This window comes from Protopterus annectens, chromosome 12.part0, assembly GCF_019279795.1.
Source record: "Protopterus annectens isolate FY-2018-M chromosome 12.part0, PAN1.0, whole genome shotgun sequence".
NCBI classification, from domain to species: Eukaryota; Metazoa; Chordata; order Ceratodontiformes; family Protopteridae; genus Protopterus; species Protopterus annectens.
The window spans coordinates 654,213,139-654,233,948 of record NC_056746.1 but is presented as its reverse complement, the minus strand read 5'-3'; the positions used below and the strand labels follow the sequence as shown (position 1 = coordinate 654,233,948).

General features: G+C 44.5%; 1 protein-coding gene across 1 annotated transcript in view; it reads right to left on the bottom strand.

Moving 5' to 3' along the window:
• The window catches only part of ALG1 (ALG1 chitobiosyldiphosphodolichol beta-mannosyltransferase), a 634,420-nt gene that overhangs the window by 8,639 nt on the left and 604,971 nt on the right, over positions 1-20,810 (bottom strand). The window contains exon 12 of the mRNA XM_044089785.1: positions 20,487-20,562. Coding sequence (XP_043945720.1) covers positions 20,487-20,562 — 76 coding nt within the window. The remainder of the gene's footprint in view (positions 1-20,486; positions 20,563-20,810) is intronic.

The window sequence follows — 20,810 nt, the reverse complement described above, 5'->3', positions numbered from 1 at the left end:
ACCCTTCATACCTCTCAACTGTACCGAATTCCTCGGAATTTCCCATTTTTGAGGCTAAAATAATGGGGTGCCACGAATTCCCAAGTAGCCCCTTGAAATCATGATTTTTTTTATAATTTATTTACAGTTTTAAGTGCAGCATGTGTGTGATGATGTCACCATGCCTGCCTTACTGTCAAAGAGCTTAAAAAAAAAGTCAAAGTTGTACTCATATGTGCTGACATTGTGTTTATACAGCACATAACAGAAACCTTTAATTAGCTAGCTAGTAACACACAACATAAATCCGTCTGAACACGGCTATCATCTTTTCCGCCTCACTACTTGTACCCATTTTAATCTTATTTGCTTGAAGCCGGGTTTATTTGTTACCCTGGATGATGCAACATGTTGCCTCCTTAAAGTTAATTTGGACAATATGGACTACTAGGATTATGTTGGGCCATGCCTAACTACCCAAAGTGAAAATGTTAATTTGTACAAAATCTTGGCATGATGGTGCACAATTGGCTATTGTAGTAAATATATTATTTTTATAATGCAGGAGCCCCTACTGACACATGTTTTCAGCAAATCACTCGTTTTCTTGGTCCAAGTTGCAGTGTCAGAGCAAAATGCGGACTGCAGTAGTCTATGGCAGGGAAGGGGTGGAACTCTGGGAGCACGTGTGTAAAGTCAGATGGTGTTTTAATACTTCATTATCTATAAGAATTAGTATTGCAGCAATTGGAATATCTTCAGAATGAGGCTGTTCAACAGGTATGTTTTCAGTAGCTATACAGTTTTTCCCTGTTTTAGCTACTACATAATGCTGCTGGTTTTAATTAAAAACATGAGGGAACTTGAAAGTTGGCCCCTCCCCAGTCTCTTAGCTTACTGGCAGGCAGCATTCTCTGTAAGCAGAAACCACTGGGGTTGGCTGTTCAGGCAGTGAGCTCATCCTTAGAAAAGGCTCCAAAACCCAGTTTTTCAATAGCAATGTTTTTCGATTGCTTTGTTTTACTTAAGTGGACACAGCTGTGCAACTCCAGGTTATAATGAAAAATGTTCTCTGTGAAGACTTGCTGTGATAACCGGACTGCAGAAGACCCTTTGATTTTTTGTTTTCCCTCGAAAGTTGGAAGCTATAATCAGTCTTTTGCTTGATGAGTTGAATGGATTTAGTACTGAAAAGGACGGGGAAGGAGGGATTCCCCGGGGGGGGGGGGGGGGGGTGTTACCTACAAGAAGACAGGAATAAAAAATGCTCTTGCGCTCTGCAGGGAATGAGAGCTTTAGCAAAAGAATTCAGAAAGGCATCTCCAAGAAGATGATCAAGCTAGAGGCTGACCGAGGGAGTGCTGAATGAGTGGACAGTGCTTATATTGTAATTCCATGTTGTTGCTGCTGCATAATTTTAATAATAATATTACAAAGTCTTAAATGTAGGCCGTTTACTGAGTTGGCGCCACACAAGTTGGCGCCTCAGTACAATGCTATTGTCAATGGTTTTGTCATTACAGTTTTCAGAGAGGAACTTTTCTGGCAAATCATTAATGATCTGAGGATTAAAGTCACTAAATAATGACATGCATTTTAGTTTCAGACTTCGTAACCTTCAGAAAATGCATGAATGGTGCTAACACAATGAATGAGTGAAATGAATGATGTAACCGTCAAACCACAACAAGCTCTGACTGAGCTTTTTTTTTTTTTTTTTTTTTTAAACTTACTTTACGGTGACATCAGATGCTGTTAATTTTTGGAACATAAACAATTTTTATATGAATTTTATTTAGTATACTTCTTAACTGTCCCAATGTGAGATGAAATGTTTGCTTTTGTGATCATATCCTGTCAAGTAAACAGTGTAGCAATATAGAGGAGGGGCCTGAACATTTGACAGCTGCTAAAATTAGATAGTAATGCTAGGTGGAGTTGAGGGAATATGGAATGCATTCTAGTGTTGATGGTATCCCACAATACCATTGGAGTGGATGGGTTAAATAACTATGTATGCACATTTTATGTTAAGCAGTGTCCCGATTTTTGGCCAGTTGTACCTACTTTTCATGGGCCTTTGTCCAGATTTTTGATGCTTCCAAGTTGAGAGGTATGCTACCCCTCTACTAATGGGAGGCATACACGACCACTAACATACAAGCCCCAAAGATTTTTTGACTCTGTAAATTCAAATGCCCTAGAGCAGGTAGCCTTGATTCCCACTAGGGGAACAAATATCCTAGATCTGGTACTCACAAATACTGGACAGGGCTGTAACCCCCCCCCCTCCCCCACACACACACACTGTTATGCCCTCTCTAGTAAGATCATCTCACAAAGAGGTCTCCCTTGAAATAAAGGTAAAACTAGTCCCCCCACCTAACCCCAAAAACTTTAACTTCTCTTAAGGTAAATTATCTCCTATTAAGAGATGGCATAGCTAGATTCCAAGCTCCCCCAAATCCAGAAGATACAGAAACCTATGCAGAGGCATACACAAAAGCCCTGTATGACCATATAAACAACTGCATAGAAATGGCAATATCCCTGGTATTAATAGGTTGTACGACAAAAGAAAGAAAACCCTTGCACAACAATACGTCCCTCATTAGTCTAAACAAGTGAATCAGGGAACTAGTCAAGTCTCTGAAAGCAGATTTTGAGGTACAAATTGCCTCCAAAACTAAGGATAACCACAAGGCATTTTTCAGTTATGTTCGCAATCTTAAAGGCAACACCCGACAATGTGAAGAATTAGTTGTAGATGGCATCCAAGTATACTCACCTGCAAGACACAGCAAATCTGCTGGCCAAATATTCAGCTCACATTTCACCTACCCATCACTCCCAGTTCTCCCCTCAAAATTACCCTCCACCACCCCACTGCCAATTATCACCAAAAAACAGGCTGCCACTGTGCTCGCTAAAGTTAAAAACCCTGCTTCAATGGGGCCTGACAATATACCAGGATGCCTCTTAAACAGCTTAAATCAGGACTTATCAGGCCCATTATTCTCTCTCTTTAACCACAGCCTCCAGACTGGCTTTGTCTCAAAAGAGTGGAGGAGAGCAACAGTCATCTCCCTACACAAAGGGGACCATCTACTGAAATGGGAAATTACAGACCCATACGTTTGACTAGTCTTATATGTAAGGCCATGGAAAGAATAATCATGGACCTGATAAGTAATGACATAGGAGACCTCCAAACACTGGACCCAACACAATTCGGCTTTGTTAACAGCAGGTCATGCCTACTGAATCTGGTGGATTTCTTTGAGGAAGTCACTAAGGTCATGGATGTGGGTAAAACAGTACATAACGCCTATGTCAACGTGGCCAAGGCATCTGATACAATTCCCCACTCAGGTATTATAAATATATTCACAAAACTGGGCATAAATCCGTATGTCACCAAATGGATAGCCAATTAGCCCATGGACAGGGCATGTGGTTAAACTGGGTAGATCCAGATCCAGCAAGAGGCCAATTACTAGTGCTGTGCCACAGGGCTCAGTAATGGGACCACTCTTGTTTGGAATATGCTTCTCAGAAGTCAACACAAATGTGGAAGGCCTCTGGATGACAAAGTTTGCTGATGACTGCAAGCTGGGGGCAATCACTGAATCCCCAATGATGTAGATATCCTTCAGGAGGGTCTAGATCAGACAAATGACTGGTGCCAGTACCATGGCCTAAAACTAAATGCAAAGAAATGCATTATCATACCCTTTGGAAAGTGAAACACTCCTGCAAAGTACATTAATAGCACACCTCTTACAGCAAACAAAGAGGTGAGAGATCTAGGTACACACACAGACAGTAGACTGAACTTTGACAGCCATGTGCCCACACTGGTGAGGAAATCCTTTTATGTGGCATAACTTATAAGTAAAGGTATGGCATCCAGATGCAAGTTAATTACAGTCCCACTGTACTCAGCCCTCATTAGACCAATAATAGACGACTTACACAGCTGGATCGACTTCAGAGGTTCCTTACAAAGAAAACACAGGATGTACACAACATAAATTATGTGGATAAACTAAAAGCCCTATCCCGTTACTTTGTCTTGTACTGACTCTATTAAGGAGTGACCTATGCCTGACCTACAAGCCACGCACAAATCTAGCCCTGACTGAGCTGCTACACATCAGGGTCACCCAATCTAGGCATCTAAACTTAGTCAGCGATGCAAACAAAACATGCTGGAGAGAGAGGTGTGTGTCTCAGAGACTGACCCTTCTTTAGAATAGACTTCCTATCGGGTCCACTTCAAAATACTGACTTTCAAAATACCTAAACTCCAAATACTGAGACCAAAACCTCTAAAGCTCAAAATACTGAAAACTCAAAATACAGAAAACACACAGGATACCAACACTTATTATATTCCAGTACAAGTACATACTGAAACAAATAAAACACAAACCATATTACTCTTCTCCAAGTATAAATATATCAACTCCAAGATTGCACTTTAGTGTAGTGAAGTGCAATCTCGGAGCTGATATACTTAAGTAGCAGGGGGTGTGGGGAGTGTAGCTCCCCAGAGGGGGGGTTGCAGGAGGGCTTGCCCCCCTACCTATACTTGCAGAAGAATAATATGTTTTTGTATGTAGTTCTGCTGCACTACAGTTGTATTGCAGTACTGTGTTTTTTTTCCTCGATATTTTGAGTTTCAGTATTTTGAATTTTCAGTATTTTGAACTTTAGAGATTTTGGTCTCAGTAGTTTGAGTTTAGGTGTTTTGAAAGTCAGTATTTTGAAGTGGACCCTCCTATTCACATTAAGCAGAGTCCTTCTTTGGCCCTCCCCAAATGCAATTTGGGGAATTGCAAATTTATACTTGGGGTAGTACCTATGTCCCTTATGGAAGGGGCAATCTGTAAGATATTCAATGCAGGGGCATAAATCCATGCCATCCGCTTGCCCCTTGGGGCCGTATATTGAGTAAAATTAGGTTATATTGGCTAGACTTGTAAGGACCCTTAAGCCATTAGCCTAGTAATAGTCTATGAACCTATAAAATCCAAAGGTTTGTCTACCACTGATTTCGACTAACAAAGGTGGTGGTTTACAATCCTGAAACTTTGACCAATCCTTTGTCTACTCAGGGGTAGGGAAAATGTGAACATGTCTATGTATATTTCCGCAACTCCTTTAAACACTGGAAAGGAGGTGGAAAGAAGAAATAATGGTTCAGGGGTAGGCAAATCTAGACGTAACCTCTGTCTCTGTTTGAGACAGGCCTGAGAGTGGAAGCTCCTGGACACACTATGATAAATACATTGATATAGTTTGATGAAAGTGTGTGTAAGCTAATCTTAAATATGGTCTATCTGCATTCGAGCTGGATGGAAGGGTGGCAACACTCAAACACAGTAATACAATAATCAAGGTGATATTCAGTAGGCTAGCTACCCTTGCAGACCATTTTAAGCTTTGCCAATTTCCCATTTTTGTGTTATAATTAACAAATCCCATTTGGTTAGGGATTGGCCTTACCCATCCCATGGCCAATAATTATATATTATCTCTAATAAGAATAACTGGGATCATGCTACAGTTAATATTTTATATGGGAAATATTAACTGATGCATAACACAGCTCCACCTGATTCCTGAGAGAAGCAGAAGTTATTACATAGATATAAATATTGTTCATACCTGTTTGATAATCTTGTTGTTATTAAAGTTTACCATTTAATATAGTTTAGAGCGGTTTTCTTTGGCCTCGACTCCTTTGTGCCACTTAGGCTGGGTGCCTGTCTGTCTCTCTCTCTCATCTATTTAGAAAAAAAATTCTATTTAATTCCTTAGTGGGCATTTTTCTTAACAGTAAACTGTTACTGTTAATTTGGGTGTATACCTTATGGAGTGACAGTGGAGAACAGTTTTAAGTGTGTTCATAAATTCCTGTCCCAATATCTTCACATAGAAGCTTAGCATGGGTGGGGGCAGAGGGGGCAAACACCTCAGGTGCAAAGTGTTAGGGGGTACAATCAGGAGCTGCTATAATGGTTAAGGTGTTTAACTCACAGACACAAGGCACAGGGTTTGATTCTCATGTTTAAAAGGGAAATTGTCTAGTCTTAAAATGGCCCACAAGGGCAGCTAGCCTAGTACTTACCTATGAACCTAAGAAAGTCCCACCTCCAGTTTGTCAGTTAAGACAGGAAAAATAGAGAAAATGGTTATATAAAGTGACAAAGAAGTTATGTACTCACCATAATGTTCCATTTGAGTAGTTCTCCTTCACTTGTCTTCAACCTGTGGGTACCGGATCCGAGTCGGCAACTTCACAAGTATCTGCTCCGAGCTCCAAGCTCCTCCTCTTACCCATAATACACCACCACTACCTTCCAACCCTCAGATAGAGTTTGCTGCACCTTACGCTGAACAACCCGATCCCAAAAACACCGGAGGAGACAAACCTTTATCCTTGTAGATCTGAAGGATACATAGGGAGATTCACCTAACAGTGGTGACCTTAGAGATAGCTTTACCCTAAAAAGGTTTAGAAAAGGACACAAACAACTGGTCAGATTTACAAAAGGTTTTGGTCCTGTGCAAACAGAACCGTAACTGTCTATGAACATCCAACAAATGTAACTTGTACTCCATTTTGTTTGCAAAATTTGGAAAGAAAACACGTAAATTGATAGTTTGATTGATATTAACCTCCGATGCTACTTTTGGGAGAAAAGAAAGATTGGTGTGAAGAGAAACCCTGTCCTTGTGGAAAATCATGTATGGAACCTTGGCAGACAATGCTTGCAGTTCTGAAACCCTCCTTGCAGAGGTAATAGCCACTAGAAATGCTGTCTTCCAAGACAAAAATTTAAGATCTGTGGTTGCTGCATGTTCAAATGGAGGAGCAACCAACGCTTAAAGTACCACAGTAAGGTTCCATGGGGGAATGGGATCTTTGACCGGAGGACGTAAGAGAAAGGTACCTTTAATAAAAGCTTTGCACAATCTAGAAGAGGCTAAAGAAGCAGAATTCTCACCCACATGAAAATGAGAAATGGCGGCTAGTTCAACCTTGACCGTAGACGAGCTAGTTCCTTGTTGAAAAATATTTGCCAAAAAATCAAGAATAGCCATAACGGGAGCCGTGAACGGATCTAAACTCCTTTGAGAAGCCCAAAAGTAAAAACACTTCCATTTGTTGCGATTAATCTTCCTGGTGGAAGACTTATGAGCTGACACCAGAATAGACCTGACCGAAGAAGACAATCCAGGAGTCCTAGCAATTAAGGGAACTGGAGCAGCCAAGCTATGAGCCTCAGACTGTCCAGATTAGGATGAAGGACCCTCAAGGGGTGCAAAATGAGATCCTGAATGGAATGCAGGATCCAAGGTGGAGCTAGAAGATGAGACCAAAGGAAGGGAAACCATACCTGGCGAGGCCAAAACAGGGCAATGAGGATCACTTTGTTCCCCAGTCGACAAGCTTTCTGTAGAAACTTCAGAATAAGAGGTACAGGAAGATAAGCATAAAGAAGACCGGGAAGCCAAGCATAGACTACAGCATCTCTGGGGGACTCCCCCGGCTGTGGGTTCAAAGCAAAGAACTCGCTGCACTTTGCATTGGAAGGAGATGCGAAGAGATCGCAGCAAGGCCGGCCCCACTCTAGAAAGGTCTGCTCCGCTGCTGAAGGCTTCAGAGACCACTCATAAGGCATCAGAATAATCTGGCTTAGTTTGTCTGCTAGAATGTTGGACCATCCTGGAATATGCGTTGCTACCAGAAAACGACTGGTAGAGATCACCCATTCCTAAACTCTCATGGCGTCGTGACAAAGGGGGTAAGATCTGGTCCCTCCCTGTTTGTTGATATACCAGACCTCAGACATGTTGTCTGACTGGATTGCAATGGTTCCCAGAGGTAGAAAGGCATGAAGGGCCTGCAACTCTAAAAGGACCGCCCTCATCTCCCGAACGTTTATATGCAAACTGGTCTCAGTCGGGGACCACATGCCTTGGCCTGTCCTTCCCAAACAATGCCCCCCCACCCTAGTTGGGAGGCATCCGTGGTCACTGTGGCCTGCGCAGGAACTGGAAGAAAAGGTCATCCCTCCAAGATTTCCGAAGACTGCATCCACCAAAGAAGGGACGACCTGCAGACTCATCTGAAGTCTATTGAGTGCGACAACGGCAGATCCAACAAGGACCATTGCACTGCTAGAGTCCACTGTAGTATTTGCATATGTAACCGAGCACATGGTAGGAGTGTTATTGTCGCTGCCATAGAACCTAGGGCCCTTAGGACTGACTCTGCTGATGGAAGGTGACATGCATCCTTAAGTTTCGAAATCTCTCCGAGGTCAGGAAAACTTTTGTCTGTAGCGTGTCTATCTGTGCCCCTATGTATTCTACCACCTGGACAGGCTTTAGAAAAGATTTGGCTGTACTGACTATAATCCCTAGATAGTGTGCAAGCTTTAGGAAATAATCTCCGGTCCGACAAAGTAGACGCTTGGTGGGAGCAATAAGGAGCCAGTCATCCAGGTAAGGGTAGACCTGAATCCCCTGAAGCCTCAGGTGAGCCACTACTAATGCCATCACCTTGGTGAACACCCTGGGGGCTGTGGTGAGACCAAAGGGTAGGGCTCGAAACTGATAATGATTGGCTCCTAGCTGGAAGTGGAGAAACCTCCTGGAGCTTCTGTGCATCTTTATGTGATAGTAAGCGTCCTGGAGGTCGAACGAGCACATCCAGTCACTCTCTTGCAGGTATGGCATGATGGACTGTAAAGTGACCATCCGGAACTTCTCTTTGGCAACTGACATTTTCAGAGTAGATAGGTCCAGAATGGGCCTTAAGTCCCCCATCTTTTTTGGCAACAAAAATAACCTGGAGTAGATACCCTTATCCGGACTGATCAGGGGGATGGGTTCGATGGCTTGTTTCTCTAGCAGCTTGGAAAAGTACAGCTGGGATTTGAACCATGCATGTTTTGCATCCTAAACCAGTGCTCTCACCACTACGCTACATCAACAACCCAAATGTGATGATTGCAATAGTGAAATACGAAGATCATCTTCTAGTGCTGCTGCCTCCCTTTGCATGTGTGGTACGTCTGGGAGGTGTTTGTAAGGTGTAGGAGGAACTGAGGAACTCTCCTGGGCTAGTTCCTTTTTGGTGGTGGTTGCTACCACCATAGCATCTACAGGGGACCCTTTATTCCAAGCTGGTCTGTCTATAGGGGGGCTCAATATTTTTTCCGGGCATTTAGGGTTTGGTTCTACAGTGTCCATCTCCTTCCATGCCCGCGAGGTGACCAAGTCCACTAAAGGTTCTGAATAGCCTCTGGAAATTATCTGAAGCACACAATGGTCTGATGACACAGACACCCATGCCATCAGGTGCAATAACAGGTGACCCCTGACTGCCTCCAGAGCAGAGCAGTTGGGCAACCCCTCAGGGTTGTTGCGTGGGCTTGTCTGAGAACGGTTCTCGAGACCCAAAATTTCTCAGACCCCCTCTGCCTCTGGGCCAGCGTCTATCTTGTCCCCCTCTGCCTCTAGGGGAAGAAGAACCCTGAGTGTCCTGGGAATACTGAGACTTCCAGAGCCACATCATCTTTTGCCCTCGCTGATTCCGGGAAAAGGATCTTTGAGGGTTCGAGAAGCGGATTCCGACAGCAGACAGTGCCTTCCCATCTTTCTCACTCTGGACCAAGGTGTCTCAGACGGTCTTACCAAAGAGGGAAGAGCCATCATACTGGGCCCTCGCAAAAGACTCCCTGAAGGGTTCCGTGAACTGAAATAATCTGAGCCAGGCATTATGCCTCATGGACACGCTGGACCCAGCCGCCCTAGCCGCTCCTTCAGTCGCTTGTGAGAGGAGTTGCATAGACGTGTTTGAAACCACTGTCAAGGTAGCAATCTTCACGGAGAACATAGCCCTGTCCTCCTGCGACATGGACTTTGAGGGAGACTCAGCCAGTTCATTAACCACGTTGCGCTGTAATCTAGTAACGTGAGCCAGATAGTTCAGCACCCTGACAGAAAAGGTTGCTGATGCATAAACCCGTTTCCCTAGGCGGTCCATCATCCTAGACGCAGGGCAGGAGGATGGAAAGAACTCCTCTCCTGGGCTAGTTCCTTTTTGGTGGTGGCTGCTACCACCACAGCATCTACAGGGGACCCTTTATTCCAAGCCAGTCTGTCTATAGGGGGGCTCAATATTTTGTCCGGGCATTTAGGAATTGGTTCCATAGTGTCCGGCTCCTTCCAAGCCCGTGAGGTGACCAAGTCCACTAAAGGATCTGCGGGAGGGGACACCCAGGAAGTAGATGGAACATGTATTCATCCGAGAAAGGTTCTGGGGAGGACCAACTTCCCTGCTGGCGCAAGATTTCCACGATGTCTCCAAAGGAGACATCCTTGGGAGGTGATCTGGGGGAACCTTCCCATCATCCAAATCCGTGTCCTTACTGAGGGACTCCGGGGAGGATTCTAAGTGCCTCCTCTTGCATGTATGCTTGCAAGGAACCTCTCCGGTGGGGCTTTCCAGAGGTAACTTGCATACCACTTGTTGTTCCTCTGGGGGAACCGCCTGGGGCTCCTCGAGCATGGGCTGTCCCTGTGGTAAAATGATGGGATTCACATACAAAACAGAAGGCGTTGGGATGGAGTCCGAAGATATAGTCAGGGGCCTCGATCCATTGGAGAGAACCCTTTCCACAACATCGAACGCCGAGGGAGAGTGAGCTTCCTGGAACACTATTAAGGGAACCTCTCTCCCTGGACCTGACACGGAAATCGGAGCCGGGCCCAAAGTAGACAGCGCTCCGAGGGGGGGGCCGTGACCCGACAAGGTCGGAGCCGATGGAAATAGCTCTACCCCCTCGGATCCGACACCCAGGCTATGGCTCAGAGAGCCACTCAGATATGAACTAGTCGGATCCGACATGCTCCAGGTAGCTGCCAGCATCGAGGAGACAGGTACTATCAGCACCAACCTACTGACTAAGGGCACTCTTGGATCCATGTACTCCAAAAACGGGGGTCAGATCGGAGAAGGAAATACAGGTGTACAGAAGGGAAGCAAACACCCCCCCCCCCCTCCAAAGGGAGAGAGGGCTGGCAAGACACCCATCTGAATTTGTGTGCGAATAAATTTTCACATCATTTTATCCATGTCGACTTCAGAAAGACTGTGGGTAGACCGTGACGAAGCGATGGACTCCGACCTGGCGGGTCAAGGAACCAAGGCTCTAGAGGGTGGTCTGGGCTCCTCCGGCTCTGGAGAAAACCTAGAAGATTGGAGCCGAGGGGAGTCACGGTGCCTAGGCTGACTTTTGGTAGGAGGTCCAGTTGGAGTGAAAGGTCCGGGGACCTCTTTCTTTTCTCAGGTTTGTGCTCTCTCTCCTTCTCTCTGCCTTTTCTACACTCTGCTTCCACAGGCCTAGCAGCAAGAGGATAAGTCCCAGCCTGGGAGGGAGGAGAAGGAAGGACAGGAGTAGAAGGAGAGGCGGTCACAGCAACAGCGACAGCTGTGACCGAAGCAGAAAAGGAGGCGGCCACCTCCGTAGAAGGGAGCAGGCCCTTAATAACTTATTTGGCCAGCCGGTCCTTAAGGGCGCATGGGTTAAAACCCACACAAATAGAGCAATCGGTGGTTAAACGGGCTGCACCCAAACAAAGCACGCAAAGAGTGTGGCCATCAGCAGGTGACAATTTGTGGCCACACTCTCGCATCTCTTGTAAACTTGTTTAGGGAGATCCGACGTATCTCACTACACAACAAGAACAAACTTTAGGAAACACAATCCGCTCACCACACACTCAGACAAGCACTCAGAAGGCTGAGGAGGGGAAGGGGAAGACAAACTACTACAAAAGTACAGTTTTGTACCTACCATAAATGTAGATGTCCGAACAGGAATGCATCTGCAGTCCTTACAAATGGGTTGTCCTGTCGTCAGGCAGCCCTTCGGTCGGCCGGATTCCAAAGTCTGGGTCTGGCCTCGGCTGGTGTCGCACTTCACCCGACATCATAGCTGCAGTTCTTCGGGTATAAAGGCATCAGCCGACGCCATTTTCCTCAGTGTTTCTTGCCCCAGATGCCAGTTGCCCTCTTGGATAGCTAAATTTTGGATAAATGCCAATGTTTCCAAATAGTAGAAGGCAAACAAAAAAATAAGCATGTATGTACATATATACAAACAAATACACCATAAGAGATCCCCCCCAGCTAGCTATTAGATGGGCAAATACCCTAGGAATACCTCAGAGGGGAAGGAGGGTGGGTAATCCTGACTGCAGATGCATTCCTGTTCGGACATCTACATTTATGGTAGGTACAAAACTGTACTATGTCCTTCAAGGATGCATCTGCAGTCCTTACAAATGGGTAGAATACCATAGCCAAACTAGGGGAGGAGGAAGAAGAAATTATGGTGTAGTTAGGATCCCTTGCAAAACAGCAGTGGCAAACCCTGCTCGGGATCTAGAATATAAAGTTAAGTTATAATGCTTGGCAAATGTATGCACGGAGGTCCAAGTAGCAGCCTCTATAATGTCCTTGGTAGCCACTCCTCGTAAGAAAGCTGTGGTAGTGGCTGTAGCCCTTGTAGAATGAGGCCTTATGTTCTGTGGAGTTTGCTTTCCATGGTAGGAGTAGCAGAATCTGATGCAATTTCCTATCCACTTGGAGATTGTCTGTTTTGAAATTGCTTTTCCTTCCCTTCCTGTTGCATATGCTACCAGAAGCTGGTCAGTTTTTCTATTGCCCTTGGTTCTGTCCAGGTAGTAGCGCAACTGTCTATGTACATCCAAAGTATGCAGCAGTCTTTCCCCCCTGTTCTGTGCGTTGGGGAAGAATGTAGGTAGATGGATAGCCTGGTTTAAAGACACTCTGGATACAACCTTAGGCATAAATATAGGATTTGTTCTCATGGACACTCTGTCTTGATGGAAGATTAGGAAGGGTTGTACTGCCATTAAAGCCTGTAGTTCAGAAACCCTTCTTGCTGAGGTAATTGCCAGCAGGAAAGCAGTTTTCCAGGATAGGTGTTGAAGTTCTGCTGTTGCTGCTGGTTCGAAAGGGGGGAGTGTCAATTTTTCTAGCACAAAGTTCAAGTCCCATGCTGGCAATGGTGGTTTCCTAGGAGGTTTTACATTTTTAATTCCTCTCAGAAACTGCCTGAGTAGAGGATGCGAGAAGACGGGGATCGAAGCTGTATTCTGCAGAAATAGCTGATGCATGTATCTTGATGGAGGAATAGGACAGGCCTGTATGGAAAAGCTCTGCCAAATACTCCAGGACGTTGGCTATGTCTACCTTTGACACATCTTTTCCCCTTTCAGTACTCCAAATGAGAAATCTTTTCCATTTTCCTGCATAGTTCCTTCTTGTTGAAGGTCTGCGGGCCTCAAGTATAATGTCTTTAACCCTTTGGGATAAATCTGGGTTAGTTGCTCTTATGTAATGTTCCAGGCAGTCAGCTGCAGAGTTTTCAGGTTTGGATGCAGGGTGTTGTAGCCGCTCTGAGTTAACAGCAAAGGAATCAGGGGTAGTGTCCACATTTGCCCCTGAGACATGCTCCTCAGTAATGGGTACCAATGTTGTCTTGGCCAGTCTGGAGCTATCAGAATGATCCTTGGACGTTCCTCTTTGATTTTCAATAGCACCATGTGCATCAAAGGAATAGGTGGGAATGCATATGCTGTCAGGCTTTTCCAACTGAAGGATAGAGAGTCCACCTTCCAAGCAAGTGGGTGGTACGTCCTTGTGCAGAATTTCTTGAGCTGGTGATTGAGTGGGGATGCGAATAGGTCTATTTGTGGTAGCCCCCATTTCCTTGTGATGGCCTTGAAGATGTCCGGGTGTAGCATCCATTCGTGAGCATCCGAGGTAGTTCTGCTTAATATGTCTGCTAGGATGTTTTCTTTTCCCGGTACAAAAATTGCTTGTAACTGAATGTTGTAGCTCAGAGCCATATTCCATAGGTCCAGTGCCATCCGGCATAGAGGGTATGAATGAGTGCCTCCCTGTTTGTTGATGTACCACATGACTGTGGTGTTGTCTGTCCTTATCATCAACTGCCCTTCTTGGAGGAATGGTCTGAAATTCTGGATTGCCAGTTTTACTGCCAGCATTTCCTTTTGATTTATGTGCAGGTGCAGCTGATCTTGAGTCCATAAGCCTTGTATGCACTTGTCCAGCATGTGGGCCCCCAACCGAGGTCTGAGGCGTCCGTTGTGAAGGTTTGGCTTGGTTGAATGCTGTGGAAGGGCAAACCTGGGTTTGACTGGCATGCCTGAGCCCACCATAGGAACTCTTGTTTCAGGCATGGGATTAGTGGTATTTCGGTTTCTAGGCTGTGCCTGTGTTGAGACCATAAATTCTTCAGGTACCACTGTAGCTTTCTCATATGTAGTCTGGCATGAGGGACCAGGATTATGCAGGATGCCATGAAGCCCAAGGCCTGCAGTACTTTCCTTGCTGTTAGTTGGTTCTGCTTTGTTAATGCCAAGAAGTAGAGAGGAAGTTGTTCTTGTTTTTCTGCAGTTAGGAATGCCATCTGTTTTGCTGTGTCCAATTCTGCACCTAAGAAGGTTATTCTTTGGGATGGTATCAGTCTTGATTTTTTTATATTGACTGTATATCCCAGGGCTTACAGTAAGCAAATGACTCTTTGTAAGTCTTCTGTTAGCTTGTTTCTGTTGTCCGCTTGTATCAGGCAGTCGCCCAGGTATGGATATATTTGGATTCCCTGAAGCCTGCAGTGAGCGATTACTGATGCCAGGCATTTCGTGAACACTCTGGGCGCAGTAGATAAGCCAAAGGGCAATGCTGAGAATTGATAATGCTCTGATCCTGCAAGAAATCTGAGGTATCTTCTGCAATTTGGTCGTATGGGGACGTGCAGGTATGCCTCCTTGAGATCTAGAGTCACCAGCCAAGACTCCTTGCCCAGCATGGGAAGAAGTTGCTGTAGGGTCAGCATTTTGAATTTTGGAACAATGATGAATGTGTTTAAAGCGGACAGGTCGAGAATAGGCCTCCAATTTTTGTCTTTTCTTGGTACCAGGAAGAGTCTGGAGTAAATTCCCTTTCCTTGTTCCATAGATGGTACCCTTTCCACAGCTCTCATCTTTGCTAATTGAGCTATTTGTTTTAGAGCTTCTGTCTTTTGATTTGGTGGTAGGTTTGGCATTCCTCTTTTTCCTGGTAAAGTATGGAAATGAAACCTGTAGCCTTGGTCTATAGTTTGCAAAATCCACTTGTCTCTTGTGATGCAGTGCCAGTTTTTTGAAAATAAGGCTAACTTTCCGCCTAAGGGTGCTGCTATTTGTTCCCTGGTAGGCGGTGTCAGAGCCAAGTCACTGTGATTGTCCTGTTGCAGTGGTAGTAGTTGTGTCTGTGCCTCGCTGATTGTTACCTTGCCACTGGCGTCCCCTGTAGGCACCTCCTCTGGATTGGTTTCTGCCTCTTGAACGCCTATTCCTGCCTCTCTGTGTTTTAGAGGAGTCTGGAAAGGACCAATTTTTGGAAGGCCAGTTCCTGCTAAACCTTGGAGGCTGAACCTGTAAGAAATCTTTCACTGTTTGTACAGATTTTGCCTTCTCTTCCATTTTCTTCAGTACCTGCTGAGCAGGAGAACCAAATAAATTGACCTTATCCATAGGAGCATCTAACAGTTTTGCTTTAACATGATCCGCAAGACCTGTTCTTTCAACCATGCATGCCTTCTGATAACTGTGCCAGTCATGGCTGATCTAAAGGAAGCCTCCAGTGCATCATAGCCACATTTTAAAGAATGGTTACTAACCTGCTGAATGTTATGCACCATTTCTAGAACATATTTCTTATCTAAAGAGTCATCAGAGGACAGTTTCTTAGTTAACTGATCAAGCATAAACTCCTGGTATTGGATCATATGAAACTGACAGTTCAATGCCCTAGCTGAGAGAGTAGCAGAGGTGTATACTTTTTACCCCATCTCTAAGGACCTGGATTCCCTTTCAGAGGGAGGGGATTTTTAACTGAGGTCGAAGCTACTGCCTTAGGCCCCTGGGAGATAGTCTCGGGATCTGCAAAAGGAGCCTTGTATAAATGGTGATGTGTGTCCGGGACCCTGTAGAACCTATCGGGCTTAGCAGGGGCTGGAGGCAAAGTATCAGGAGCAGTGCAGGCATCATTAAATGCATCATCTACAACAGGAAGAACTGGAGGTATAGCTAAAGGCCTATGTTGTGGTAAATGCAAAAAAGTCCTAAGCCTTTTCCTGGAATCTGAGAAATCTTGCCCCTGCCATTGAAATTGCTCCCTCATGGCATGTAAGGTTTCCCCAAAGGAAAATTCCTCTGGTGGAGAGGCAGAAGGAATCGATTCCTCAGCATCGGAGTCTTCATAAGGAGAAAAGGAGCCTCTGGATGGTCTGTATTGTCTGAATCATCAGAAGAATCATCTGAGGACACTGGCTCAGGGGGCTCTGCTCTAGGTCTCTTTTCTGGAGGTGGTTGAGAAGCCCTGTCTGGATGAGGTTGGGATCCCCTTATTAAAGAGATGAGATCCTCTGCCAGAGTAAGCATTTGGGAACTGGAGCTGGGCCTGTGAGAGGGGGCTTAACAGGCACAGACTTAGAAGTTTTGGCTGCTTTAGCCCTGGCAAAGGCCTTTATGGACATGGCTGCAGGCGGCCTAGCAGCACCACGTGCAGGGGTTGAAACATCCAAAGGGATGGTGTCCGATAATTCTTGTGAAACCACAGTAGCAGGTTGAAATTCAGAGGCCGATTCAACCAGGTTAGAAGGGGCCTCGGTAGTAGTCATGGATTCGGCTGAAGTTAGAACCGTTTGCTCGGTTTCGGCCGAAACCGAGACACTCGCGGTTTGCTTAACCGCGGTTTCGGCCGAAACCGCGGACCGCGAGTGTCGGTCCTTTTCTTTGCGTTTCTTAACAACTTGTGAAGTCGGAGGATCCGACGGCATTATGTACGCGAAATCTGAGCCGAAAAACTGTTCAGCAAACTCCGACCGACGTCTAAGCGTCCGTCGGTTGAAAGAAGCACAGGCTAAACAAGCTGCTGCGTCGTGGTCTGGGCCTAAACAAGGCAAGCAGTAAGAGTGGAAATCTTTATGAGGTATTTGTTTCCCACAAGTTAAACAGTTATTCACTTTTTCTGACATCGGCTGAGGCAAGAAAGAGTCCCCAACGGGGTACTTAGCTTTTTAGAAGTCTTCGAAGTAGTATTCGGTAGTAGTAATCTCTGGATCTGACCGACCTGCACTTGCGAACAGCTTCTGCTTCGGGCACCACGCGGCAAGAAAGACAGAGGAAAATGGCGTCGGCTGATGCCTTTATACCCGAAGAACTGCAGCTATGACGTCGGGTGAAGTGCGACACCAGCCGAGGCCAGACCCAGACTTTGGAATCCGGCCGACCGAAGGGCTGCCTGACGACAGGACAACCCATTTGTAAGGACTGCAGATGCATCCTTGAAGGACATCTACCTAACTACCTAAAAACTAAGAAACAAACCCTAAACTCGATACACCAGTGATGGGGAGGAAGAGAGGAAACCTATACTAACAACAAAAAACACTAATCACCGGGAAACAACCTACTCACAAGAATCACAATGCATTGGATAGCCGTGGCAAACAAGATCTTGGAAGGAAGTGGTGGTGTACTGTGGGTAAGGGGAGGAGCTTGGAACTCGGAGCAGATGCTAGTGAAGTTGCCGGCTGGGATCCGGTATCCACAGATTGAAGATCAAATGAAGTAAACTACTTCAGATTGTAAGAATAACCTACTTAGCAACAAGGTGACATAATTTTATACATATCTCTCAAAAAGGGGTGGAAGAACTTGTATACCTTTTTGTCATATAAACCACCAACTGAAAAACTTTGTACAATGATCAGGACAGGAAGTACTGTGGTATGGCAGCTGGTAAAAGAATAATGTGCAAATTCCATCTCCAGTCAAAACAGTGAAGAAGAGTGGGGGGTCTGCAACACTAGACAGTACTGAATTAAAAATCGCTACATGGGATTCAGCCTTAGGTTCAAGCCCCAGAAAAAAAGCAGGCCTACACTGGTACCAACATTACTGATGACAAACTGGAGCACTAAGATTAGTGACAAGACATAAGAAAGGTAGGTGTCAAGAAGGATGGTTAGCCCCAAGAACGCTCATATCAGTTTTTGAAAACTGAGGCCAATGTCAAGACAGAACCAAATGACCAGCTCTGAAAAGGCCCATATCAAAGTTGAAAGGACTCAGCACTGAACCAGAGAATCCAGGTGAGTGCTGAGGAGGACAGTTGGTTTTAAGAAAGCCAATGTCAGCACAATTTCCAGCACAGATGCTCCAGTTAGGCACCAAAGAAGTTCATGTTTGAAAAAGAGTACTAAGGTCAGGACTGTGCTCTACTCCATTCTCATCTGCAATCAAACATGTCATAAGGTCTTCATTCCATCTAGACCTAGGCTCAAAGCCGATATAGAAAATCCCCTTAATGCCAAGTAAGGAATTGACCTTCCTGGAAACTGACATCCGACTCAAAACCAAGGTTGATGCTGACATGAGTTAGGCAGTAAAGTGCGCAAACCATGTCAATATGCAGCCACAAATGACAACAAAGCTGAAACAGGGTTGGTGAGAGGGCCAAACTGAGAACAACTGGCTCAACTGTTAAAAAAAACAACAAAAAAAAAAACAAACAAAAAAAAAAAACATGCACATCAAAAAGAATCTCAAAAATACAAATTCCAAGCTAGAAACAGCATAATTATAACAACGATATAAGCATTTACACCTATAAAAAAGACAACCTCACAGATATACTTACTACGTTGAAAGATCACAAGCCAAATCAACATAAAGCCACAGTTGACCCTGATATATAAAATAGGACTGATGTGTGTCCCAAGAAACAACTCACTCAAATTCAAGAAAATTTAGGTCCATGAAAAACCTCAAAAATATATGTTTAATGTCTGAAGCACTAAGCATAATTATAGCTTATAGAAAAGCAATGTCAGCTGCTACAACAACCAGAATACACTCAGTGTCTAATGAACAACAGAGACACTAGATGTTCCTTGGTACCAGTCGAGTTCAGACACCACATTTCAAAGAAACACTGCATCTGTGCAGTAAGAATCTTTACAGTAAGAGAATGACACAGAAAAGGGAAGCAGACAAGCCAAACATTCAAATACTGACCCTGATGCCAACAATTTCACACTCAGGAATGAGTGGAAGATGAGACATACTTGAAAATACTGAAGCTGTAGTGGGAAATACTAAAATTCATTTGAAACTCTGAAAATAAATTAAAAACAGTAGTCTGGGGCTGCTGGTTGATAAGATTTAACCTTACGCACAGGAAAAGATATCTAGAGAGGGCTCCTCCTGTGCAAAGAATTATAGGTAAAGAGGAGGGGTTCTGCAGCCAGGATAAGCTTTAGGTGACAAGTTGGGTCAAGCCAGCCTTGATTTCCATAGGTAAAAGAATATGGACTGTCATATCATATATCCCACTTATCAAAGTGCTATACTATCTATCTCTTTTTCAGGAACACAGCCAGACAATACATTTTCCTATCAGAACTAAACTCACTTTCCTGTTATCTGCATCACTGGCAAATGTATTTTTTTCTAGATCTTATTTGCTATCGTGTCTGCTGCACCAAATGGAATATGAGCCTGTTTGTTCCCCTTACTGTCACACAAGGTAGTAACGAAGGTGCTTTGTGGCCCTCACCAGCATCCTGGTGATCATGGCATATGACTCAGACTCTAACCTTTCCTCTTATACAGGGAATGAGTGACCTGCATCACTACAGGAGTCACAAAGTTTTCTCCATGTGAGGGCACGCTACCACGTACCCACTATATGGGCTACCATGTTTGTAACTTGATAGCTGAAAGCCTGTCTTAATGTTGCCCTTTCTACATTATCGCTAAGAGATTGTGGCACTGGACAGCCCAGATCTGTTCCCTTCCTCCAGGATAGACAAGCCCCATCTTTCCCACACCAGCTTCAACAGATGCCAGAGCCTCTATTCAACTCAAGTCACCGAGACCATAATTACGGCTTTTTACCCCCTATGCCAACAAAGCTCTCTATCACTGTCAAACGTTTTAATGAACTCTCTGTGGGTTATCTGCATAAATAGCTTACATCAGTATTCAGAATGATGACATACAAGCTTACATATATTTATGTGCGCTCATAGACAAAAAAAATCATATAATTAAGAATTATTATATGGAAGTAATAAAAGATGTTTAGAATTACTGGTACATTTAAACATTCTTCTATACAAATGTTTACACAATATGTAAAATGCAGGACTGGTTGCATTCAGACATTATTGCACAGAAATAATAATATATGCAGTAAAGCACAGGGCTAATTCTATAATATCTTACAGGTCCAGTAATAATCCAATACACATTTTCGCTCTCTCTCTAAGAGCCCAGTGTTGCATCAGTTTTTTTTTATAAAATAACTATTATATCTGTACCTTCAGTTGGTTTGTAAGTTCACATGCATCTCTGAAGATCAAGCCATTTTCTTCATGTCTGACGAGTTCATGAATACTATAAAGGAAAAGAAACCATATTAATGTGAGTATGATTACCTGCAGTATTCAATTAAAACACATAAAAAAGAAGGTATGTACACACCATAACGTTCCATGTGGGTTGTCCATCTTCGCCTTCATTCTTACTAGGTTGGGTTCGGTTTGGATCCAATCCTCGGATCCGTCTTGGCCTTTATTTTCAGGCTCGAGGTCCTCTGTCAGCTCATGGCTAACTCCCTATCCCAGCATGCACTGGGACCGTCC